Genomic DNA, 24,760 nt, shown 5'->3' with positions numbered 1-24,760 from the left:
TATAAACCTTTTTCAAAAGTAACTAGTCACACTTTATATAGTTTTCTATAGAATTTAACTATTTGTATGGTTCTCTCTGTAACTTCCTGAACTCAGTAGTTATTTTTAAGGCTAAGACTTAAAGCTCAGCACCCGTAGCCAGAGATCGCGCTGGAATCTCCGGGAGCTTCCCCTCGAGTCATCCCAGTTTTGACTCACCCTGGTTTGTCTGACCGTTGCTTTAGTCATGATTGGGTTATCACTAGTAAAGCTCTTTAAGATTTCTTTTCATTTAACGTGTTCATTTTTCACACTTTTAATATAGAAAGTATGTACGATTATTAGCTTTTAAATATTGACATTAGGTGAAGTCTGATTCTTAAGGGAATTGTTTAACCGTCAGACCCCATGTGGATGCCTCCAGATTTCATCCAGTATACAACCCCCCCACCCCACCCCTTGCTAAGCAAAAACGTTTCCAATTTCCCTGAATGCCTTGATACAGAAAATCTGGGCTGTAGCTTGGGTATGAGACCCAGACCTGGGATGAGGCGGGGATCCCAGGCTGTGCCCCTCACCCCCCCACCCCCATGCCTGTGTGTCCTCTTGTCCCACAGTGAGTACTACCACTTCCGCCAGGCCTGGGTGCCGCTGCGCTGGATGTCCCCTGAGGCCATCCTGGAGGGCGACTTCTCCACCAAGTCTGATGTCTGGGCCTTCGGCGTGCTGATGTGGGAAGTGTTCACTCACGGGGAAATGCCCCACGGAGGGCAGGCAGACGACGAAGTGCTGGCAGGTAGGCAGCTCTGTTTCCGAGAGACGGTTCCAGATGTTCTCTAGGTGGAGAGTTTGCTCAGGGTCCCGGGGCCAGTTCAGCCCCCGCCCTCCTCTCTCAGGGCTGGTATCAGCACGTACATGGATGTGGCCACCCCACTTGTTAGATTACCGAAATACCTTCATACTGGTTGGTAAATAGCCCCCGTCCCCAGCGTTCACTCCAGCTACTCTGGTGCCTGCCTATTGACCCCACTTCAGCCCCTGTGTATTGGCTGCTTCTTGTGCTGCTTGGACCCTGCCCCCGCCAGCCAGAGAGAGCTGGGATCAGGGGAGTCCTCCCCTTTGCTTGCAAGATGCTTTCCATAAACTCCCTGAATCCTTGCTCATCCACACTGGCCAGCGTCCCTCAGAGTCTCCCTCACGTGGCTGCCTGTGGGAACTGCAGGCTGCACAGAGTATTGGACAGGTGGTTAAATATTTTGACTAACCCTCTTCCCACCGTCTTTCTGCAGACTTGCAGGCTGGGAAGGCCAGACTCCCGCAGCCTGAGGGCTGCCCTTCCAAGCTCTACCGGCTGATGCAGCGCTGCTGGGCCCTCAGCCCCAAGGACCGGCCCTCCTTCAGCGAGATCGCCAACACCCTGGGAGACAACCCCGCGGATAACAAGCCGTGAGGAGGGAGCCCAGGCAGGCTGTGCCTCAGGATGGCGTGGGCAGGGGAGGACCTCCTGAGGGGTGCCCACAGCATGATGGGCAAGATCCTGGTCCTCTCGGGCCCTAGGGGCCCCGCCCGGGCACCACAGGCACTGCTGAGGTCAGGCAGGGCCTGGGCTTTCTTCCTCTTCCTCACTCTCAGCCCTTGGGGAGGCTGATTTGGACCCAGACTGGGTGACTGGGGCTTTGGGCTGGGCAGCTTTCTCTACCACCCCTTCCCCCATCAGGGGCAGTGTGGGTGCCTCAGGTAAACCCAATTTCTGGCCTGGGTCTCCTCCCCTCCACCAGGTCCAGTTCTGCCACTCACCTGCCAACTTCATCGGGGGAGGGCTAGGCTGGAGGTGAGCTGGCTTCAAGGGGATTTCCTTAATATACTCAAGTCCTGGATTGTTCTGGCCTCTGGGGACCACTGTGGGGTCTGCACTAGGATCATGGAGGACCCAGCCAGCGAGTCCCCCCCCACCCCCACCCCCGCCATGGACATGTGCACGCTGACCCAGACCTGCGCCTCCTACCCACCCTTCTCTCCTTTTCTCATCCTAAGTGCCTGGCAGATGAAGGAGTTTTCAGGAGCTTTTGACACTATATAACCCGCCCTTTTTGTATGCACCGTGGGCGGCTTTTGTATGTAATTGCAGTGTGGGGTGGGAGGGCATGGGACGTAGGGGTGGGTCCTGGAGGAGATGGGACAGTGGGCCACCCCTGCCTCACACCTTTATTGTTGTTGTTGTTGTTTGTTTGTTTGTTTTGGTTTTTTTTTTACACTCGCTGCTCTCAATAAAGAAGCCTTTTTTACAACCTGCTTCTGATGCTCATTCCCTACTTTTTGCCCATAAATGATGTGCCTTCTTCCCTCGCTTATCGGAAGGAGCCATGTGCCTTCCCGGAGTCTTGGGGGGTGCTTGGGCAGGGATAACTGGCAGACACTGGTCCTTCTCTCTGGTTTGTGGAGCAGTTGAATACTTTTTTTTTTTTTTGGCCACACTGCGTGGCTTGCGGGGTCTTAGTTCCCCAACCAGGGATTGAATCCGGGCCACAGCAGTGAAAACACGGAGTCCTAACCACTGGACTGACGGGGAGTTTCCTCCTGGGGAAGTTGAGAATGTGGGCTCAGAGGAGGTGAAGCTACCTCTTGTTCATGTGACCCTGTGTTGCTCTTTGATGCCAACTAATTATTCTCTGCTGGCTGGCCTGGTACTCACACTCAGGTATTGAGCGTAGAAGTGTGAGGAGGGAACTAGTTAGAGTGGGATTGGAGAAGGAGTTAGTGACAGATTCAGGTCTCTGAATCCCTTTTAAGACTCTAGGAAGGTGATGGAGGAGATAAGGCTGAGCAGAGATGCGCTTAATGCCTCACTGCTCCAGGGCTTTCAGCCCTCAGCTGGTTTGATTCCTGCCTCTTCATTACCTAGACCTTGTGTCATCAGTTACACTCTACCATATCGTAACTTCAGCATGGTTCCCCATCCTAAAGAGATAAGTCCTGACCTCTGGAATTGCCCTAGTTCCTTCTTTTCCTCACCAAATTTCTCAGTAATGAAAAGAACAGCTTTTATTAAATACTTGCTCTGTACCAGTCTCTTTGCTAAGCACTTAGCATGCATTATCTTATTGAACTTCTGTGATCACTCTGTTAGCCAGATATTATTGTTCCCATTTCACAGATTAGGAAACCAAGGCTCAGGGAGGTCAGGTAGTTTCCCTAAGGTTAAATGGTAAGTGAGCCACTGTTGTAGATATACAGTGTGGTACATCCCTCAGGTGTGTTGGAGTGTAAAAAAACAAAAACAAAAACAAGAAAAACCCATAAGAACAATATCTCTAGAGCAGTGCTTTTCAAATTGTGGGTTGTAACCATCATTTTAAAAATATGAAACAATAAAAAACTATCTGAGTACATTGTATACCTCATGGGTAAGTATTGTTTTACAAAATTTTGTTTATTATATTTGATATGTGTTTGGGTATGTTAGCTTATGTCAACTATGGGGGTGGTGCTGCAGCATAAAAACCCCAAATCTCACAACAACAATTTATTTTTCTCACAGATCTGCAAGTTGGTGAGGTTTGGCTGATCTTGGCTGGACTTAGCTGAGTTCAGGCGGGCTTGGCACCAGGTGGTAGGTCTGGTTTGGGTCTACTCTGCTGGCCCCCAGAGCATGCTCCCATGCAGTAGCAGGAGCACAAGAAGTCCCGCCAGATCATGCCAGCACATTTAAAAGCGTCGGTCTATTAACATTTTATCAGCCAAAGCAAGTCACATGTCAAAACCCAACATCAGCACTAGTAGGATGTGACTGCAAAGGATGTGGATATCTTATTCCAACACAGGGTGTAAAAATGGGATACAACAATTGAATTCACTCGATGTTGTGATGTAAAAATTATTTCCTCCTGTGGGATGCACTCAGAAGTACTGGGAAGGCAGTACTGTAGAAGGTCATTTATCACTAAGCCTCTTCTTAGAGGCATCAAGGAAGATGCCTGGTCTTCCTTGACCGCTCTGCAGTGGCTAACACTGCTGGCCACATCTGCCTTTTCAAATTCTCCTCTCTTGCCTTTGGTGATGGTACGCCGTATCCACCTTCTCTGACCAGGCCTTCTCCATCCCTGGTTGTGGCTTCCTTCTTCTGCCTGCCCCAGAGATGGCTGTTCCACTGGCTTCTGTCCTTGGCCTTCCTCTCTCGACATTCTCACCCTCAGGAATCTCATCTTACCTCATGTGACTCTAACTGGCCCTTCAGTGTGGACAGTTCCCAAAGCATTAGCTCCAGTTCCAGCCTCTACCTCAAGCTTCAGACTCACGCTCCCCTTTTTCTACAGGACAGTTCTCTCTACCTGTTTCCCTGGGCCCAAACTGAACTTACCTCTCTCCCAAACCTGTTCTTTAAGCCAAGTTCCCTGTTCCCATTATTGGTGGAGAATAGTCACCCTTACTTAGAATCTCAACCCATCATGAGCCCTCTTCTCTGTGCACCCCCTTCCCATGCAGGCCATCACCAAGATCCATTTATTCTACCTCTGCCCTGTTTCTATCTTTGGTTAATTAATTAATTAATTATTTTTGGCTGTGTTGGGTCTTCGTTTCTGTGCGAGGGCTTTCTCTAGTTGTGGCAAGCGGGGGCCACTCTTCATCGCAGTGTGCGGGCCTCTCACTGTCGTGGCCTCTCTTGTTGCGGAGCACAAGCTCCAGACGCACAGGCTCAGTAGTTGTGGCTCACGGGCCTAGTTGCTCTGCAGCATGTGGGATCCTCCCAGACCAGGGCCCGAACCCGTGTTCCCTGCATTGGCAGGCAGATTCTCAACCACTGTGCCACCAGGGAAGCCCTTTGCTTAATTTTAAGAGAAAAATTTTCGCATAGAAGTAATACTGATCATGGAAGAAGTCAAGTGGTATAGACTTGCATAAAGCAAAAAATACATTCCTCTAGAAGGAACACACCCAAGCTCATTCTACAAGACCACTATCACCCTGATACCAAAACCAGATGAAGATTTCACAAAAAAAGAAAATTACAGGCCAACATCACTGATGAACATAGACACAAAAATCCTCAACAAAATACTAGCAAACAGAATCCAGCAACACATTAAAAGGATCATACACCATGATCAAGTGGGATTTATCCAAGGGATGCAAGGATTCTTCAATATACGCAAATCAATCAATGTGATACACCATATTAACAAATTGAAGAATAAAAACCATGTGATCATCTCAATAGATGCAGAAAAAGCTTTTGACAAAATTTAACACCGTTTTATGATTAAAAACTCTCCAGATAGTGGACACAGAGGGAAACTACCTCAACATAATAAAGGCCATATATGACAAACCCACAGCAAACATCATTCTCAAAGGTGAAAAACTGAAAGCATTTCCTCTAAGATCAGGAACAAGACAAGAATGTCCACTCTCGCCACTATTATTCCACATAGTTCTGGAAGTCCTAGCCATGGCAAACAGAGAAGAAAAAGAAATAAAAGGAATCCAAAAAATGAACTTATCTGCAAAGCAGAAATAGAGACACAGATGTAGAGAACAAACTCATGGATACTAAGGGCGGAAGAGGGGGGTGGGATGAATTTGGAGATTGGGATTGACATATATACACTACTATGTATAAAATAGATAACTAATGAGAACCTACTGTATAGCACAGGGAATTCTACTCAATGCTCTCTGGTAACCTAAATGGGAAAGAACTCTTAAAAAAGAAGGGATAGGTCTTCCCTGGTGGCGCAGTGGTTGAGGGTCCGCCTGCCGATGCAGGGGACGCGGGTTCGTGCCCCGGTCTGGGAGCATCCCGCGTGCCGCGGAGTGGCTGGGCCCGTGGGCCATGGCTGCTGGGCCTGCGCGTCCGGAGCCTGTGCTCTGCAACGGGAGAGGCCACAACAGTGAGAGGCCGGCGTACCGCAAAAAAAAAAAAAAGAAGGGATATATTTTTACGTATAACTGATTCACATTACTGTACAGCAGAAATTAACACGACATCATAAAGCAACTATACGCCAGTAAAAATTAAACACATTCCTCTTGTCTGATGGAAAGCACGATGAGTGTTTGCAGTGTGGCTTTTCCTGAAATTTCCTGGGCACACTGACTCATGACCTTTCCATTCCCCCTAATGCTGCCATCACCATTGAGACCTCTTTTCTTCTATATGAAGTTAAGAATTCCTGTGTAGAATTCTGCTCAATCTTATGTGGCAGCCTGGATGGGAGGGGAGTCTGGGGGAGAATGGATATGTGTATATGTACGGCTGAGTCGTTTTGCTGTGCACCTGAAACTATCACAACGTTGTTAATTGGTTATTTCCCAATGAAAACAGTTTTAGAGTGTTACAAATTTTTTTTTTTTTTTTTTTGGTGATAGCAATTTTTTTAAAAGCAATCTTGGACTTTCCTGGTGTCGCAGTGGTTAAGAATCCACCTGCCAATGCAGGGGACGAGGGTTCGAGCCCTGGTCCGGGAAGATCCCACATGCCACAGAGCACCTAAGCCCGTGCACCACAGCTACTGAGTCTGCACTCTAGAGCCCGAGAGCCACAACTACTGAAGCCCATGTGCCACAACTACTGAAGCCCGCGGCCTAGAGCCTGTGCTCCACAACAAAAGAAGCCACCGCAATGAGAGGCCTGCGCACCGCAACGAAGATTAGCCCCCGCTCGCTGCAACTAGAGAAAGCCCGCATGCAGCCACAAAGACCCAACACAGCCAAAAAATAAATTAATTTTTTAAAAAAGTAATAAATTTTTGTTCCAATTTTATTTGGGTGATAAAAATCAGGAGAAAGAAAGTTCAGGGTGGGAATGGTGTAGAATGAGAGGATCTGGCTGAAATTCTGATGCCCTTCTGGAGGTCCTTCATGGTCTGGATGGACAGGGGGCTACTGCGATCGAGGCCTTATCGGAGAAGCACCAAACTCACATTCCAGAGAGGCCAGGCAGGGGACTTATCTGAGTTCAGTGGGCTGTGCAGAGTCTATAGTGAACCTGGGAGCAGATGCCTCTTCTCTGGCCACCATTCAACTCTGCTCCATAATATTGGGCTCCTGCAGGCGCATAGGCCCGGGGTTGCTAAAAATTCCAATTTTTTGAGAGAGGCCAGATAATCAGATTTCTATGTAAAATCTCCTGATTTTAAAATATTCTATGGTCCAAAGAAGACACACCTATGAGCCAGTTTTTGATTGTAACTATCCACGTCAGCAGTTTTGTTTCCTGAACCTGCAGTAATGTGGTGTGGGTGGAGTGGTGCCCCCCTTCCCTCTCCGGTGATAAAGGGCTGTGAAGGAGCTGTGGCACTAATGCTGCTGTGCAATTGCCCTGGGGTTCGGTGAACTGGGAGAGACGGCAGCCTCTGTAAAGGGAAGCTGAGTACTTTTGTCATCCTGGACCCCCTTCCCTGCGGACGTGGCAGACGGCTGTCGACCTCTGCTGAGTGGAGTGCCACCGCTTAGGGCTGTCCACCCTGCGTGTCTAAAGTAGGTTTTTCAAATGGAAAAGTCTTTAGAAGCCAGGCAAGAATGAATCCCAACGGCTGCGATTTTGACTGTGCGGCTTAGACAAATCCCAAGCAAATGTTTGTGGCCCCTGAAGCCCGTCTGGAACCTATTTATCTATTTGACCTGTTCTTCCTCTTGAGCTAACACATTCCATATGTTTAACTACCTGTTGTGCAGAGTAAATTAGGAAAAGAGAAAAAAAAAAACCTCTTTAGAAAACTATTGGGAAAGGGGGGGGGAGAGGAGGGCTCTTAATTCCTGTATTTAGGGGTTTGATGAACAAGCCATGTTTTTAGTATGTATGTGTATATGTATGTATATATACACACATGATATCTCACAAATCACTTGAACATACTTTATTTCAGTATTTTTCAGTCTTTGAATTGCGATTCACAGTAAGAAATGCATTTGACGTTGTCATCCCGTATACACACATTGAATCATATGAAACTGACAGTATCCTACCCTCTTGACCTATAAAATGGCAATTTTTTATGGTTCAAACTAAAAATAATGCAAAGAAAAGTTTTATGCAACAATATTTACTCTTGTCTCTTTTTTTTGTGAGACCCATTACTTTATTAATTTAAATGCTGGTTGCAGTATACTAAATTGATTTCACTATCACTACCACTTTATTCACAACTGACTGCTTTATTTAATCTTCATAACAATTTTTAAGGCGGGAATCATCACCCTATGCCATCCCCTTAAACACAAGAGGCTGTTTATCCTAGGGACAAGGTGATTAACTCCCTAACCACTTACTTAGACCACCACTGCACTTTATATCTCATCTAATCTTTTTAAGGACCTCATACCGACAATGAGCAATGTGGAGTTTGGAGAGGTCAAAAACTTGTTTCCAGGCACAGGGCTGGGAAGAGGCAGCTTCCAGATTTTAATAATTTCTGTAATAGTAAAGCTCAAGCTATTTTCACTGCCTTGGAGCTAAGAACCAGACCCAGACCCTGAACCTGGGTTTTGCAGCACTCCACTCTTTTTTTTTTTTCCTCCTATGGGCTTTGCTTGGCTTTCAAAAGAAGGGCGTGTGTGTGTGCGTGTGTGTGTGTGTGTGACGCATGCACTTGCTTGCTTGCTTAAACTTTCTGTCCGGCTACACTTTTTCCCAGGCCTTTGCACTGGTTGAGGGGTGGGCTTTATCCCCGCGACCACCCCCTCCCCCAGCCCAGGCCGCAGCTGGAAGTCTTTACAGATCATCATCTCTCCTCCCTGCCCCCATTGGGGACCGGGAGGCCGACTGTCTCCCCCGGTCTTTTCCAGATGTACGTCTGCCAAAGATCCCCGCCCCCCCCCAAAAAACCAGTATAGAGAATGATGAATGAGGACCGGGGAGCTGGCCTGGTGGGAAAGTGTCGTCGCCTTGAAAAGAGAGGGAAAGGGAAAGGAAGTGGTGGGGGGGGAGGGGAAGCGGTGGAGCAGAGAGGCCGCAGGGCGAAGAGTGTAGACAGCGGGGACACAAGCCCCCTTTGCTCCGCCAGTAACGTTGACTCCCTCGGGAAGGCGTGGGGAAATGCTCTAATCCCTGCAGTCCCTGGGAATTTGGGCTGCATATCATTTACTGCAATCCGCACAATCCACTCAGGGACTATCCCAGTGTTAGCTTCCAGCCCTTCCAGCTCCGGGTTCCCAGTACCGCTCCCTCTCCTCCGCAAGACTGCGTTCCAGTGCTCTGCCAGGCTTCCTCTACCGCAGGTTCCTCCCAATTCTCTACCATTCTCTGGTCAGGGGGGCGGAGTCGTATCTCCTCTCCTGTTCCTTTAAGAGGCGTCGGCTCCTCCCCTTTCGGAGTAGCCGTCTGACGCGTGATGACAGCAGCGAGTTCGGTATGTCTATGCAAATAAGCGCTCCCTGTGGGCCAATGGGGAGCGGAGGTGCTGGAACCGCGGACCAATGGGGCGGGGGTGCAGGGGCTCACCATATAAGGAGCGGCCTCGCCATAAAAGGAAACATTGTATCTCTTTATATGGGGGGAAGGGTCGGGGGATCCCTCGCCACCAGCGCGTGGTCCCGGCCCCCTCCACCCGCCGTCTCGGCCGCGGCCAGCAGCCCCTGCCCCCCGGGGGACGCTGACGGCCGCCGGGCGCGCCGCCCTAGAGTACGGACAGGGGGCGCTCCGCGCGGCCTGGGGCAACCCGGGCCACAGGGGCAGGAAAGTGAGGGCCCAGGTCGGCCCGGGCGTGCAGGGGCCCCGGGTTCGCAGCGGCAGCGGCGGCAGCGATAGCGGCACTAAGCAGCAGCGGGAGCGCCGGGTTGAGCCGGGAAGCCGATGGCGGCGGCGGCGGCGGCGGCGGCTCCGATTCCTCGCTGACTGCCCGTCCGCCCTCCTACTTTGAGCGCCATGTTACCGAGCCAAGCTGGGGCCGCGGCGGCGCTGGGCCGGGGCTCGGCCCTGGGGGGCAGCCTGAACCGGACCCCGACGGGGCGGCCAGGCGGTGGAGGCGGCGGCGGGACTCGCGGGGCTAACGGGGGCCGGGTCCCCGGGAACGGCGCGGGGCTCGGCCCGGGCCGCCTTGAGCGGGAGGCTGCAGCAGCAGCGACAACCACCCCGGCGCCCACCGCGGGGGCCCTCTACAGCGGCAGCGAGGGTGACTCGGAGTCGGGCGAGGAGGAGGAGCTGGGCGCGGAGCGGCGCGGCCTGAAGCGGAGCCTGAGCGAGATGGAGCTCGGCGTGGTGGTCGGTGGGCCCGAGGCGGCGGCGGCGGCCACTGGGGGCTACGGGCCGGTGAGCGGCGCAGTGAGCGGCGCCAAGCCGGGTAAGAAGACTCGGGGCCGCGTGAAGATCAAGATGGAGTTCATCGACAACAAGCTGCGGCGCTACACGACCTTCAGCAAGAGGAAGACGGGCATCATGAAGAAGGTACCGGGCCGGGAGGCTGGCTGGCTACGGGAGACCGGGAGGGTGGGGACGCGCAAGGGGAGCCCGGGAAGGAGGCAGAGCCGAGGCGGAGGTGAGAGGCGGCGAGTCCGCAGGAGGTGTGTGGGAGGGGATGGCTGTTGCCCCAGGAGGGTGAAAGGGGAGGGGCCGCCAGGGAAATGTGGGGAGAGGGGAGATGCCGGGAACGTCCGGAAAAGAGAGGAAAGGCGCCGAGGTGGGAGTGACGGGCGCCAGAGAGGAACGGGGCCCTCGTAGAGCGGAGGAGTGAGGAGTGGTAATGGGAGGCTGCGGGGCTGCCCGGGAGGTGGTTAATGAGACCCGGGGATCAGTAGGTCCAGTGCGCTCTGGTGTTGGGGGGAAGGCGCCGGAAAAGCAGGGAGAAGAGAAGGTATGGGGGTGAGGAGGTTGGAGCTGCATAACAACAATGAGCGAACATGTGTGGGAGGAAGGTGGGCATCACTAGAGTAGTGCAGGCTGGAAGGATGGGCAGGGCTGATGACCGAATGGGGCTTAAGAGCCCCAGGTAAGGGAGCAGGGCAGGAGACCTGATGCTGCCCTGAGCATCAGAAACCAAGTCCTGAGATGGCCATGTGTCTTCCGTGCATCCACTGGAAGCTGGCACACTCCCTGTAGGACAGGCTTCAGAACCATTTGCCCTTGGAACAAGTGGGATTTCCAGCCCTAGGGAAAAATCTGTGCACGGAGTTTGGGGAGAAGGTTTGCAGAGGTACCTAGAAATGCCTCCTCTTCTGGCTGATTATCCAGTGAAAAGGATGAGGAAAGGAGTTGTCTTGGGGTATAGAAGACATGGGAAGGGATGAAAGCAGAGGAACTGGGAAACAAGAAGCTAGAACTCTGGGAACATTGGCCGGTGTTTATATTTATCCCATATAGAAACCAAGGCTGCTTCCAGTGGGTTGTGGAACTTTGTTGGGAGTGAGGATGCTACCTATGGGGCCATCCTTGAAGGTCTGTGAAGGTCCCCTTCCTGGGTTTATGGCAGGGTAGTAGCTGCTAATCTAGCTGCCATCTCCCCTCATTCCAGACACTGTTGAATCAAGACAAAGAAAGAGAAAAGGGGGAGCAGAGTATTATAGAGCAGGGCAAAATGGCAACAGGTTAGTGCCTGTGCAGTTTCTGGGAAGAAACATGGGACATTTTAGAGCTTAGGTGGCCCCTTATCCCTAATATCTATGTGACTTCCAGTGTAGTAGCGACTTCATCCTGGTCCCTGTGACAGTGAAGAGGTAGTGGGAGCCATCTCTTTGTGAGGCTCTGGGCACCAAGCTGTAATGAGGAGCAGCTACCTGGGCCCCTCCATGTCTGCTGAGGTGTTATATGTTCTGTCACCGGGAGCTGTGGCTATTTGCTTGGGGTATCTGCAGGTCAGTGAGGCTGTTCCTCAAAAGAGAAGCATGGGGTTTTTCTACTCTTCAGCTCACCTTCAGATATCCTTCAGATAAGACCCCTATAGAGTCACTGGAGAGGAAGGTAATTATGGGAGTGGGGGCTTGAGATCACTGTGTACTTCCCTCTCTTTCCCACTACCCAAGGAAGGTAGAGATTAAAAGTTTTGCTGACCTACCCATCTCCCCCCCCCTACCCCCAGGCCTATGAGCTGTCCACGCTGACAGGGACACAGGTGCTGTTGCTGGTGGCCAGTGAGACAGGCCATGTGTATACCTTTGCCACCCGCAAACTGCAGCCCATGATCACCAGTGAGACTGGCAAGGCACTGATTCAGACCTGCCTCAACTCGCCAGACTCTCCACCCCGCTCAGACCCCACCACAGACCAGAGAATGAGTGCCACGGGCTTTGAAGAAACAGATCTCACCTACCAGGTGTCGGAGTCCGACAGCAGTGGGGAGACCAAGGTGTGTTTGGGTCCCCTGTCTGAGGGGAAGGAAGGGGAGGGACTTGACCGGCAGAGAGGGGAAGGGGTCTCTCTCCCTCGCCCAGGACAGGTGGATAGGTGCCTACTGATGTGGAGTGGAGCCGGGTTAGTGCCCCGCATCTTAGGGTACAGGTGTCCATCCTCTCTATTCTGACAGGAGGCTGGCCCCCTAGATAAGCGGGCGGCCTCCGTGCCCATATAAGGCCGGCTCCGGCTCCACGCCGGCCTCCCGCCTGCAGCCCGCCTGCCTGGCAGGGCCCTTGCATTCCTCCCGCCAGCTGTCTCCCTGCTGGGGGCGGGGGCGTCGCTTAGCCCTGCCCTCCTGGCCGGCTGGATGGCCGGGGAGTAGGAAGGGAGTGCTCATGGGTTCCAGGGTCCTGGGAAGCCAGCACTGTCAGCAGGCAGGCTGGCTGACTAGGCTGGAGACTACCTTGCTAGCCAGCCGCCTGCCTCTTCAGGATGTCCGGGTCTGCGCACGTTAGGGAGTGTATTCGCCCGGCTGCTAGGGATGCCAGCCGTGGTTACGCCTCCCCCTTCCTTTTCCCGGTAAGGAGAGGGGGCGGAGCTTCCTCCCTTGCTGCTCTGGGGAGCTCCACCTTCTGTGTGGCCCTTCACTAACTGGCCAATCGGAGGAAGGAGCACTGTTTGCCTTAGCAACGTCTCCGCCAATCAGGGGTTTCAAGCTCCACTGCTTAGCAAACATCCCGCGCTGACCCAGCTCCAGTATCGGAGCCCCCTCAGTTCTCTGGGCCTGGTTCTCAGCTCGTGGCTTCCTCTTTCCTCTTCTAAGAACAAAGCCTCCCTGAGGGGCGAGTCAGTGCTCTAGGCTCCCCACTCTTTTAGCAGTAGGGCTAATTTATTCGCATGAAATTTTGCTGAATGAATAAATTCTTTTGGTGCTTCCTTGCCGAACCCCCAAGATCGCTCTCAAACCCTAAATTCCCTGAAAAACTGTCGGTCCCTATCTCAGAAGCCTGGCAATTCAGATCTGGAAGGACCCTTTTAAGGATGACATAGTAGCCCAGCCCCCTCATGTTTACAGAAGAAGAAAACTGAGGCTCAGAAAGAAGAGGTTTTCCAAGGGTCACACAGGATATCATTGCCAGAGCTGGGAACAGACCTCAGGTGACATTATCATTGTCATCATTATAAGAGCAGCAAATACTGCTTTTTTATCAGCCAGGCACTATTCTAAGTGTTTTATATATGTTAACCTCTTTAATCTTCACAACACCTATGGGGTAGGTATTATCCTTCTTTTACAGACAGAAGACTAAAGAAAAAAGCTCAGCAGCTCAATAACTTGTCTAAGAGTCAGGCTGCAGGTAAATGGTGGACTTGGGATTTGAACGCAAGCACACTGGTTCCATTCTGGGCTGTCAATCCACACAGTTTCTTGAAGGGGCAGGGTCTGGTAGAGGCTCACCACTCCATCTTTACTCTGGGTGTAGGATACACTGAAACCGGCCTTTACTGTCACCAACCTGCCGGGTACCACCTCCACCATCCAGACAGCACCCAGCACCTCTACCACCATGCAAGTCAGCAGCGGCCCCTCCTTTCCCATCACCAACTACCTGGCACCAGTGTCTGCTAGCGTCAGCCCCAGCGCTGTCAGCAGTGCCAACGGGACTGTGCTGAAGAGTACAGGCAGTGGCCCTGTTTCCTCTGGGGGCCTCATGCAGCTGCCTACCAGCTTCACCCTGATGCCTGGTGAGTCACAAGGGGCAAACTGAGCATGCTAAGAGTGGGTTTAGGGCTGGCACAAGGAGAATGACTCTCCTCACTCAGAAGGAGGGTAAACAGGGGCCAGAGCCTGAGAGAAGCCTCTTATGTCCCATTGGTAGGCACTGGGTCCCTCCCCACTGGGACTTGAACTATCCTTGTCAGTAAGTTTCAGCCATATGCTCTGGTCTTGTCTAGCAAGCCAGCCCTGTGCCTCCATTGCCACAAGGACAGCAGACATTCTACCACTTCCTTACCTTGACTGGAAGGCAGGTCATGTCCTTGATGGGTCAGTGCCTGCTCCTGTGTCAACTGAAGAGGGTAGAGTCAGGGCCTAGGGCAGGAGGAGGAGGGAAGGGCAAGAGCAGAGTGTGGAAGCCCCTGGAGACAAGATTCTGGTCATGAAGGGCCTCTTTGGCTCCCAGGAAAGATAGTGATGGGAGTCGGGGATAGAATGCCAGACCTTGGGCCTGGGGGTGTTTGAGGGTGCTTGGTGCAGGTGGTGGCTGGGTAGGACAGAGCACGAGTAAGTCTCTGTGTCTCATAGGTGGGGCAGTGGCCCAGCAGGTCCCAGTGCAGGCCATTCAGGTGCACCAGGCCCCACAGCAAGCGTCTCCCTCTCGCGACAGCAGCACAGACCTCACGCAGACCTCCTCCAGCGGGACAGGTATAGCTCGAAGCTCTGTCACCTCCCTGCTCTGCCTCCTTCATGAGGCCTAGCAGCAGGTGCCCAGCAGTATCCATCCCATAACTAAGGTCAGAGAATTTCTTCATGTGGAGACTGAGGCTTTGGGGTTAACCCTTACCCTAATCGTTATGAGAAAGTCAGGTGAGGATGGTTGGGTTTTGACTCCTGCCCTGCAGTAGGGCTGTGGATTTCAGGAAGAAATTAGGGACCATTGAAGCTACACTCCTTACTTAGGTGAGAAGCCTGAGGCCCAGAAAGGAGAAGTTACTTGCCCGAAGACACACGTTTGCTCAGTTACCAGGAAGGACTTCTAGAGTAGTTATCTCCTTGTGGGAGGGTGTTCTAGGTTTTGAGTAACCATAATTCCCCTCTGTGTCTCTAGTCATTTCAGAAATGACGAGACACTTTAAAAATAAAAGTACTTTTAAGTACTTTAAGTTATTTGCAACCTTGTTACACGAAGTTTGGTCTGTGGAAAGAGGACCAGTATCACAGCATCACCTGGGAGCTTGATAGAAATGCAGACTCTTTAGCCTCACCCCAAACCTACTGAATCAGAATCCACACTTTTAACAAGTTCCCCCGGTGACTGTATGCACGTTAACATTGGAGAAGTGCTTATTGAAAAGCTGAATCTGTTAGCCACATGTTGAAGAAGAGGGAAGAGGAGTGAGAACAAGTGAAAAACGGGATGAGGGAGCTCTCTAAAAGAAGAGTATCTGAGTTTCCTTGGGTTGGGTCAGTCATTGTAATCTTTGCTTTTCCCAGGGCCTTGGGGTCTTGGAACAGAGCAGATAGATAATGGAATAGAACAATGTGATAGGATACACTTAAAGGTTGGTGTGGTTGTGTTCAAGAAAAAATAAGGATATTCTTAGTTGATGACAGGGAACCGAGGAATAAGTTTTATCTAGCTTTTGACCTGGGAAATGGCAAGAGGGCTCTGGAGGCCTGGGGTTCCCGGGGGTGGGATGGGGGATGTTAATATGGACCAGTGCCGACCTCCCTGACGGGTGTTTGTGTTTGCCAGTGACGTTGCCCGCCACCATCATGACGTCATCTGTGCCCACAACTGTGGGAGGCCACATGATGTACCCCAGCCCCCATGCAGTGATGTATGCACCCACCTCGGGCCTGGCTGATGGCAGCCTCACCGTGCTCAATGCCTTCTCCCAGGCACCATCCACCATGCAGGTGTCCCACAGCCAGGTCCAGGAGCAAGGTGAGTTTTGGGGGGGCAGGGCTGCCGAAAGGAGGGCCATTTCCTCCCTTACACACACACACACACACACACACTCACACACACACACTGACACTCAAATGCCTCCCCCAACTCAGATGCACACACTCACACGTAACCCAAACCAGGTGCTCACACATATACCTAGACATTTACACACACAGATGCTTGCACACATACTCCAGCACCCAGGCTGTCCACTTGGACACTCATGCACACTTGAACACCCACACCCACATACATACTTAGACACATTTGGACACTTACCTTTGGGCACTTACATCTGAGACTCACCCAGTCACTTGTGCGTTTATCACCACACCTCCAAGATCTGGAAGTTTCTCTTGAGCAAGTGATTTGAGTTTCTCCTGTGGCTTTTTAATGCAGGTGGCGTCCCCCAGGTGTTCCTGACAGCGCCATCTGGGACAGTGCAGATCCCTGTTTCTGCAGTTCAGCTTCACCAGGTAGGTGGGGGCACCTTTCACCCCAGTCAGCCAGCCCCTTCTTTATCTTGACCTCAGGGGTTCCATTACTGGGTGGTCCAAGCCAAGATCCTTAGCCGAGAGGCCTCTCCATTTGCCTGGTCAGGCCTGTGTGGTGGGCAGGCAGGCAGGTGAGCAGGGGGCAGCCTGAGCTGGCTGGTCAGGTCCAGCCCCCTACGTCCTCCTCACACATCCCCTTCCCTCCAGATGGCTGTGATAGGGCAGCAGGCCGGGAGCAGCAGCAACCTCACCGAATTACAGGTGGTGAACCTGGATGCCGCCCACAGCACCAAGAGTGACTGATCCGCCCTGCCGCCCTGGACAGATGGCCCAAGGGACGGCACCACTTATTTATTGTTGCCTTTTCACGTTTTCTTTACACACATGTTGACGGGCCGCAGGAGGGAGGCGGGGAGGAGCAGTGGGCAGCCACAGGACTGAGCCCTCTCACTCCAGCCAAAGAAATGGGCCAGCCTGCCCTCCACCCCATCCTCCCTCACCCTCCCCTCCTTCTAGCTCCACCTCCCATCTCTGTTGATGGTGGGGCTGTCCTGCCTCCTCAGACTCCCCTTGCCAGCTTGGCTCCGTGTTTGCCATGAGTATTAGCTTACCCAATGGGACCGTGCTCCCCCTCCCACACACAGGTCTCTGTGGGACGAGGCACTGTGTCCCCCTGAGGAAGCGGTCGGGGTCCTCTCCCCAGCCTCCTTGCTGACCCCATGTCAGCTCTGCGTCTGCCACAGGCTGGGTCAAAAGAGCCCTAACCCTGCCCCTCAGGGAGCCAGCTGGGGAGATGGGGCTTCTTCCCTCAAGACTTGCCCGTGCCTGTGGCCCCTGCAGCTCCTGAGTAGCCGGGCCTGTGCGCGGAGCAGATTCCTTGGGTGACCTGCCCTGCCCAGCCGCTCCCCTCGGAACTCCGGGGGCTACTGGGTTGGAGGGAACCACCGGTGTTCCCTCTCCCCATCTTCCCCCCCGTCCTCCCAGCTGCTTTACTTAAAGTTGATTTTGAACTTTTTATTTGAGGAGACGAAGTGAAAACAAATCTATAAATATATATTTTTAAAATATTTAACTTTTTTTTATGGCGTTTTTCTCGTCCCCCTCCCTGCCCAAGCTCCCCTTCCCTGGGGAGCCCTGGGGCTCCCTGGAGCTGGCTGGGCTTCTGTGGACAGAGCTGCCCCATGAGCTTGGGGCCCGCCAGTGTATGGGGGAGATGCTGGGATCACCCGGTCCTGGGTTGTTTCCAGGAGAAAACCGGGGGAGGGGCCCTCAGGCCATGCCCCAACGGGGTGGGGAGGGTGACCCACAGCTCTGGGCCTCTTTTTGTCCTTCGGGGCTGTTGCTAGGGAGAGGGAAAAGGGAGACCAAATGTGGGGATGGGGGTGGGAGGGTGTCAGAGGCAACCGACTTCATTTGTGCCACACGCATGGGCATTGCAGCCTTGTGTGCCCCCAGGCCTGCAGCTGCCTGGGGCCCAAGTTGCAGTGAGCAGGGTGGGGTCTGGGAGGGGGCGGAAGGCAGGAATGGGGGGGCAGAAGAAATGGGAGCAGCTCTTGGGCTGAGTGTGGGGATAGGGGAGCCAGAAATGGCAGCTCTCCCAGGGAGTGAGCAGCTACTGTAACTTTTTAAAATTAAGACAAAAAGCCTTGAAGAAAATGACTTTATTTTTCTAAGTGTAACCTCAGTATTTATGTAATTTGTACAGGGGCCGTGCCCCACCCCCTCTACCTGCTTCGGGGTAGACCTTGAGGGTGGGCCAACATAGGGGGAGGGTCTTTTACCCTGTGTCAGAGCCTACCTTTACCACCTGTATCCAGAGAGGGAGCTTTTTCAGAACAGGGCAGCGGTGGAGTGGAGTTTTATTAACCCCTTAGGACTGCCTTCAGTAGGAACAAGCCTGCTTCTGTGATTAGGTGAAGGGGTGGGGGAAATTTTTACGCACAGCCTAGTTATCAAGGGGGTGATTTGCCGACATGTTTGAGAACCTCCGAACCTCTAACCCCCGTTGCTGTCTTGCCCCAGTTTGGGGTGCCAAGATGGAAGTCATCTTTCTGGCTTTCTCCTGGAGGTAGCTGGGGGCTTATGGGTGGCTTACAAGATTGGGGCATGGCAAATCAGGGGCTAGAGAGTGGGGGAGCTTGGGACTCAGGTCTGTAACTGCCCAGCCCCTTTTCTCTGCTCTTGTTTTCACTCCACCATCACTCACTCACTCCCCCCTCTCACCCAGGGGAGGAGACCTTGATGAATTCCTCCTCTCCTTCCCACAAAAGACAGACCCAGTGAGTGAATCAGGCAAAGTGCTTATAATGTGTGTTGTGTGAGCGTGGCCTTGGGAGAACATGTGTGCGTCAGGGATGAGGTGGCATTTATATGTGCAGCGACCCTTGGTGTTTCCCTTCCTTGGTGGCTCTGGGGTGTGTGTGTGTGCCTGAGTGAATGTGTGTGTGTGAATGTGGGGTGTGTATGTTAGTGGTTTCTACTTCCCTGGGATGCTGACCCAGGAATAGTGGACATGGTCACAGTCCTATGTACAGAGCTTTCTTTTGTATTAAGAAAAAATACTCTTTCAATAAATGTATCATTTTTGTGCACAGACTGTGGGGTCTTTGCCTTTGTTTTCCCATATTGGAGGGAGGGAGGTGTGAACATGAATCAAACCCCAAAAGTTGCTGCTCTGAGAAGCAAGCCTGTCTGTTTGATGAAATGCTAAGGGGTGCTTTGGGCTGTTGAAATTCTAGGATTATACTTGAGGAACATTTCCGGGGGGGGCTCGGGCATTTATCTTTGGCCCCAGCTGTGCTAGGTGCTTAGGTCAACACAGAGAGGAGCAATTTTAATTAATAGGAAAAGTGACGCAACCAATCCAAAGTATCGGGTTTGGGAAACTCAGGGCCACGTGACCTAGTGCAAAATAAGAGGAAAGCCCTAGGGTGGGAGTGTGAGTTTCAGTGGGAGATGAGGAAGGCAGACCTAGTGAAGCGGAGGGAGGGCTTCAAAGTTGATATTGGATGGAAAGGGCTGCCTACGGCTGCTGAGAAAGGAGCAATGTGACCACTACCCCGGGCTCCGCGGGCAACCGCCCACTCACCCCTCCCCCGGCCGCTCGCCCCAGCGCAGCAGCCCCCGAGTACTACGCATGCTCCGCTTGCGCGCTGCGCTGCTGCCGCGCTCGGCTGTGGGCCGCGGTGGGACCCGTAGCCGCCGGGCAGTGCGTGCACTCGCGACGTGACCCGGAAGGGAGCTGCTGAGGAGGCGGGGCCAGAACGGCGGGGCCAGGACGGAGGGACCGGGACGGCAGGGCCAGGACGGCGGGGCCAGGACGGCAGGACCAGCGCTGTGTCCCAGCAGGGCCGAGCCGGGCGGTGGGAGGTGAGAGGAGAGTTCTGCGACGACCCGGTCTCTGCCTCGTTCCCTCCCCGGTCCCTTGCCCACTCTCCGTGGGGCTGACGACAGGAGCCAAGTCTTGCTGAGATTCGTTCGGACCAGTCAGCCTCCTGCGACCGCGCCTCTCCATCCTCACCCCGCCCCCCAAGCCCGTTCCTGTGGCGATACGGGCCTCCTCTACGGCCCCTGGGCCTGCAAGCTCGGGCCTGATCTTGCCACCTACGCCTATCTGCTGTCTCATCCCCGCATCCAGACCTCGACTCCACACCTCAGTTTATTGCTCCTGTTCTAAGCCCTCCCTCTCCCCCCATTTAGGCCTTTCCGATGGTGTTACTTCACCCTGCTCGTCAGTTGTCCATCGCACATCTCTGGTTACCTCCCTGTCCTGCCCCCCATGCTAACTGGACCCCTACCCCCATCGAGGTCCACATCCCATGTTTCCCCTCCTCTTCACGCCTTCTGTTCTCATCTTCTATCCCTGTACCCCAACATGACCCCTGCCCTGATCACCATTTCTTCATCTTGGTTTATCCTCCGTTCTTATCCTCATCATTCCCTGTTGTCCCCCACTGCTTCATAGTGTTCCCTGACCACTAGCATAGCCATCACCCCACACGTATTTATAATCCTTTCTGGCTTAACAGCGTTCCGTTTATCTGGGGACTGATCCTACCTTCTCCTTCTCTAAGAATAATAATATGAGATTCTGTTTACTAAGCGCTCACTGTATGTTAGAGGCTGTTCTAAATGCTTTATGTAGCGATTTTAGTTTTTACAACAACTTCGTGAGTTGGGTATGAATATTATTACCATCTTTCAGAGGAGGGAACTGTGGCGTAGAAGTTAAGTAACTTGTCCAAAAGCATGCACACAGTAAGTGAAAGAGCCAGAATTCAGAGTCCCATTTATCTGACTCTGAATCTGTACTGTTGATATATTGCCTCTCTAGAATCTCTACTGTCTCCTGACCTCATTCCCTAGCCTTCAACTCCACGATTACCATCTCTGTCTATAACTACCTGACTTAGAGCCTCACCGTACCTATTGCATAAGTGCAGGGTGGGACCTGGTTTTTTTCTCCCATGATTTTACTTGGCCCCATAGTCCCCTCCCCCTTTCACAATATTCTCATACCCCTTTCCCATTCAGCCATCTGCACCTGGGGGCCTCCTTTCATCTCTGTTCTCTGTGTCTGCTGTGGCCCACCCTCTTATATCCACAGTCCAGTTTTACCCTGTCATTTATACTCCTTGTCCTGCCACTTCCCCATCCTGACTTTCCTGGCTTGTTCTGGCCCCACTGTCTCACAGGCTGCTGTCCTACCTGCTCACCCGTGTCATCCTTCTAAGTCCTGATCTGTACCCCTCAGCCACCCTGCTGTTCTGCCCAAATTGTCCTGATTAACTGTCAACTCTTCTTGTCACCTTGCCTTTTATCCTTCTCATCCTCTTTTGTAATTTCTTGTATTTCTTAAATCTTTTCATTTCCTTCTATCGCCGTTTTTCACTCCATTCTCCTTCTCTTATAAATCCCAAAGTGTGTTCAAGTGATTCATTCCATCCTATTCTTGGCCTTTTCTCTTTGGCCTCTAAATTCCATGCAACCTACCAATCACCACCCACCCTGTCTACGCCTCAAGATTCCACCCCCTTCATGTAGCCTTTTCCCTTTCCAACACAGCCTCTGTCTTTCTCCTTGTGTGTCCCAGGAAGTCAGGATGGTGGGGGAACGGCGCCCTGGGGACCTCATGGTGCCCTTGGGGCCCCGGCTGCAAGCATATCCTGAAGAACTTCTTCGACAGCGGCCTGGGCATGATGGGCGTCCTGAATACCTGATCCGATGGAGTGTCCTGAAGTGTGAGGAAGTGGGAAGAGTGGGTGTGGAAGAGGGCAAGGCAGAGCACATCCTCATGTGGCTGTCAGCCCCCGAGGTCTACGCCAACTGCCCCATGTTGTTAGGTGAGCGGGCATTACCTAAGGGACCTCAGCATGAAACAGCTGGGGGTTCCGGAAGCTTTCCCCGAGATCCGGGAGGCCTGGATGATGTGGCAATGGGAGAGATGGAGGCTGATGTGCGGGCGCTGGTGCGCAGGGCTGCCAGGCAGCTGGCAGAAGGTGGGACCTTGAGCCTCACGGCCGCTGTGCTCCACACCATCCATGTGCTCAGCGCCTACGCCAGCATCGGGCCCCTCACTGGTGTCTTCAGGGAGACAGGCGCCCTAGACCTGCTCATGCACATGTTGTGCAACCCTGAGCCTCAGATCCGTCGGAGTGCGGGCAAGATGCTGCAGGCGCTGGCAGCCCATGATGCTGGTAAGAGACAGCCAGGGGAAGAAGGTAAACACTGGGGAGAATGAGGCTACAGGAGTAAGAACAGGAAGAGGAGGGATTTCCCAGCTCTGTAAGAATACCTAGTATTTGGTGGACATCAGTTTCATTGCAAAGGGAAAAATATAAACTAAGCTATCACAGGTGCGTAAACAGGATAAAATGATAGCACCTGGTTTATCTGTCCATTCTCAATGCAGTGGCAGAGAAGAGAAGGGAATAAATTTATATTTTTAAACTGGTTTGAGATTTGTTAGTTGGTTATGAAATCAGTTTGGTGGGTTGTAACCAACATTTTTTAAAATGTAACATATCAGTACATGGCACTTGGTAGTGTAGGTTTTGTAACCTGAAGTATATGTTTCAGTTTCATATGTGTACACTTGCATTAGGTTACCATGTAAAATGTGTGTGTTCCTGTGAGTCTCAGTCAGAGAGAAGTTTGAAAGCCTCTGGGAGTAGGGGATAGAGTCTGGGGGAAGGCAGTGGGTAAGTAGTGGGGACTGAGGAGAAGATACAGATTGGGTGTGGATTGCAGGGAGTCGGGCTCACGTCCTTCTGTCACTGAGCCAGCAAGATGGCATTGAGCAGCACATGGATTTTGACAGCCGCTATACTTTGCTGGAGCTGTTTGCAGAGACCACGTCTTCTGAGGAGCACTGCATGGCCTTTGAGGGCATTCATCTGCCTCAGGTACCCTGGCAGCTGTGGGGGAAATGCTGTGTACAAGGCCTATGGCATCATTTCTGAAAATGTGGTTCAGGACTGCGTCAGCCTGGGGAGCTTATTAAAATGAAGGTTCGTGCTACCCTCCCCACTCAGAATCTCTGAGATGAGAATCAGGAATCTCTGTTTTAGGGCACTCCTTGTGTATTTCTTCTATAAATCACAGTTTGAGAACTACAGTTGTGGGGATGAGGCCTTTATCTTTTTCTGGAGAGGGTGATATTGAGGGGAAAGGAGAGGGGCTAAAGCCGGGAGAAGAGGAGCCTACACCATGGACTGTGTCCTCCAGATCCCAGGAAAGCTGCTCTTCTCCCTGGTGAAACGATACCTATGTGTCACTTCCCTGCTGGATCAGCTGAATAACAGTCCAGAGCCAGGGACTGGAGACCGAGGCTCCCGACCCTCAAGGGAGGATTTTGGCCGGGAGAAAAGCCAGGGGCAGCGGGAGCTGGAGTTCAGTATGGCTGTGGGCAACCTCATCTCAGAGCTCATGCGGAACATGGGCTGGGCCCGGAACCTCAGTGAACAGGCCGCATCGCCACCCCGGCCAACCCGGTCCATCTTTCAGCCCGGCATTTCAGGCCCCAGCCTTTTACTCCCCACCAACGTCGCCACCCCCAGGAGGCAAGGGCGGGCCTTCCGCCAGCGCGCTGAATTCTCCAGCCGTAGTGGCTACAGCGAGTACGTGCAGCAGACCCTGCAGCCGGGCATGCGAGTGCGGATGCTGGACGATTACGAGGAGATCAGTGCCAGGGACGAGGGCGAGTTCCGGCAGAGCAACAATGGCGTGCCCCCTGTGCAGGTGAGCAAGAGTGCGGTGGCGGTCCACCGTTGGGGGTCTGTGTTGGGTGGGGCATAGCTGGGGCATCCACACAGGGGGCTCCTGCAGGCCACCCAAGGAGAAAACCCCAAGAAAATTGGAATGGTTTAAAGGGGGTCAGTGATGGAGAGGGGGGCTGTTTGAAGGGCTGAGAAAATCTGGCAGGAGTGGGTGGGCTGTGAGGTCAAGGAAACAGTTCTTCCTTCCCACCCAGGAAGCAGAGCTGACATGTTCACACACCCTGACCCCCACCAGTGGAGCTAGCTAGGAGGGAGTGTGGGCGCGGAGGCCATCCGGATTAGGAAGAGATGAGAGGCAGGGCCTGCCTGGTAGGGGAAGGGAGCCTTTTGCTGAACGGAGGTTTCCCAAGCCTAGCCAGGTGTGCCCCTGAGGACTGTGTGCCCAGGTCTGGGTCCAGCCATGTCTTCTCCAGCCTGCACAGCTCAGGGTTCACAGGGCTGAGCCCTCTTGTCTTCTCTCTTTCTTTCTCCCTCCACGCTAGGTCTTTTGGCAGTCAACGGGCCGTACCTACTGGGTGCACTGGCACATGCTGGAGATCCTGGGCCCCGAGGAAACTGCTGAGGATATGGCTTCAGCAGCTGTGGCCAAGGGGGCGGGGACCGCTGTGTTGGGCACAGGTGAGCCATGGAGGGAGGGGACATGGACGTCGTGTCTCTGAACAGAGGAGGAGTGGCTGGAATGAAGCCCTTCCCGACCAGGAACTGCCCCACAGATTCAGAAATTCAGTCTGTTCCTGGCGGAGCTGAGGCCCCTCCTGCCTGTCTCCTCAGCGCTTCCCTCCTGGGACTGGAAGCCGGTGGATGGGCTCTACTCTTTGCCCTACCTCCAGCCCGAGCCTCAGAAGAACGAGGAACTGGGATACCTGACCCAGGCTGAGTGGTGGGAGCTCCTCTTCTTCATCAAGAAGTTGGATGTATGTGAGCAGCAGCCAATTTTCCAGAATCTTCGGGAGAACCTGGATGAGGTATTACAGGCCTGCGATACCTGGGGGGTTTGCAATGGCATTGGAGGCGGGATCCTCTAAGGTAGTTTGCCATATGGGACTGCCTAGGGGAAGGCTGAAGCGAGAGGTT

General features: G+C 52.9%; 3 protein-coding genes across 6 annotated transcripts in view; all 3 read left to right on the top strand.

Moving 5' to 3' along the window:
• PTK7 (protein tyrosine kinase 7 (inactive)) overlaps window positions 1-2,271 on the top strand; it is a 60,072-nt gene extending 57,801 nt beyond the window's left edge. For both annotated transcript variants that reach the window (XM_067752886.1, XM_067752887.1), the window contains exons 19-20: window positions 597-775; window positions 1,269-2,271. In XM_067752886.1, coding sequence (XP_067608987.1) covers window positions 597-775; window positions 1,269-1,429 — 340 coding nt within the window. In that variant the 3' untranslated portion in view covers window positions 1,430-2,271. The remainder of the gene's footprint in view (window positions 1-596; window positions 776-1,268) is intronic.
• Window positions 2,272-9,449: 7,178 nt separating this feature from the next.
• SRF (serum response factor) lies at window positions 9,450-19,004 on the top strand. Of its 3 annotated transcripts, XM_067752883.1 has the most exons (8): window positions 9,450-10,360; window positions 11,273-11,347; window positions 11,988-12,254; window positions 13,726-13,987; window positions 14,547-14,666; window positions 15,718-15,909; window positions 16,315-16,391; window positions 16,617-19,004. In XM_067752883.1, exons 1-8 carry the CDS (start codon window positions 9,842-9,844, stop codon window positions 16,710-16,712), a joined length of 1,608 nt encoding a protein of 535 aa, XP_067608984.1. In that variant the 5' UTR covers window positions 9,450-9,841; the 3' UTR covers window positions 16,713-19,004. The 3 variants fall into 3 exon arrangements, with proteins under 3 accessions (XP_067608984.1, XP_067608983.1, XP_067608982.1); XM_067752881.1 differs by lacking the exon at window positions 11,273-11,347 and having other exon boundaries at window positions 9,453-10,360; XM_067752882.1 differs by lacking the exons at window positions 11,273-11,347; window positions 14,547-14,666 and having other exon boundaries at window positions 9,451-10,360.
• Window positions 19,005-19,666: 662 nt separating this feature from the next.
• Window positions 19,667-24,760, top strand: part of CUL9 (cullin 9) — a 38,190-nt gene continuing 33,096 nt past the window's right edge. Inside the window, exons 1-6 of the mRNA XM_067752879.1 lie at window positions 19,667-19,778; window positions 21,502-22,105; window positions 22,659-22,813; window positions 23,136-23,648; window positions 24,169-24,304; window positions 24,458-24,651. Coding sequence (XP_067608980.1) covers window positions 21,511-22,105; window positions 22,659-22,813; window positions 23,136-23,648; window positions 24,169-24,304; window positions 24,458-24,651 — 1,593 coding nt within the window. The 5' untranslated portion in view covers window positions 19,667-19,778; window positions 21,502-21,510. The remainder of the gene's footprint in view (window positions 19,779-21,501; window positions 22,106-22,658; window positions 22,814-23,135; window positions 23,649-24,168; window positions 24,305-24,457; window positions 24,652-24,760) is intronic.

This window comes from Pseudorca crassidens, chromosome 10 (genome assembly GCF_039906515.1).
Source record: "Pseudorca crassidens isolate mPseCra1 chromosome 10, mPseCra1.hap1, whole genome shotgun sequence".
Classification (NCBI taxonomy): Eukaryota; Metazoa; Chordata; class Mammalia; order Artiodactyla; family Delphinidae; genus Pseudorca; species Pseudorca crassidens.
The sequence above is the reverse complement of the archived record's forward strand: the minus strand, read 5'-3'. Positions and strand labels throughout refer to the sequence as shown.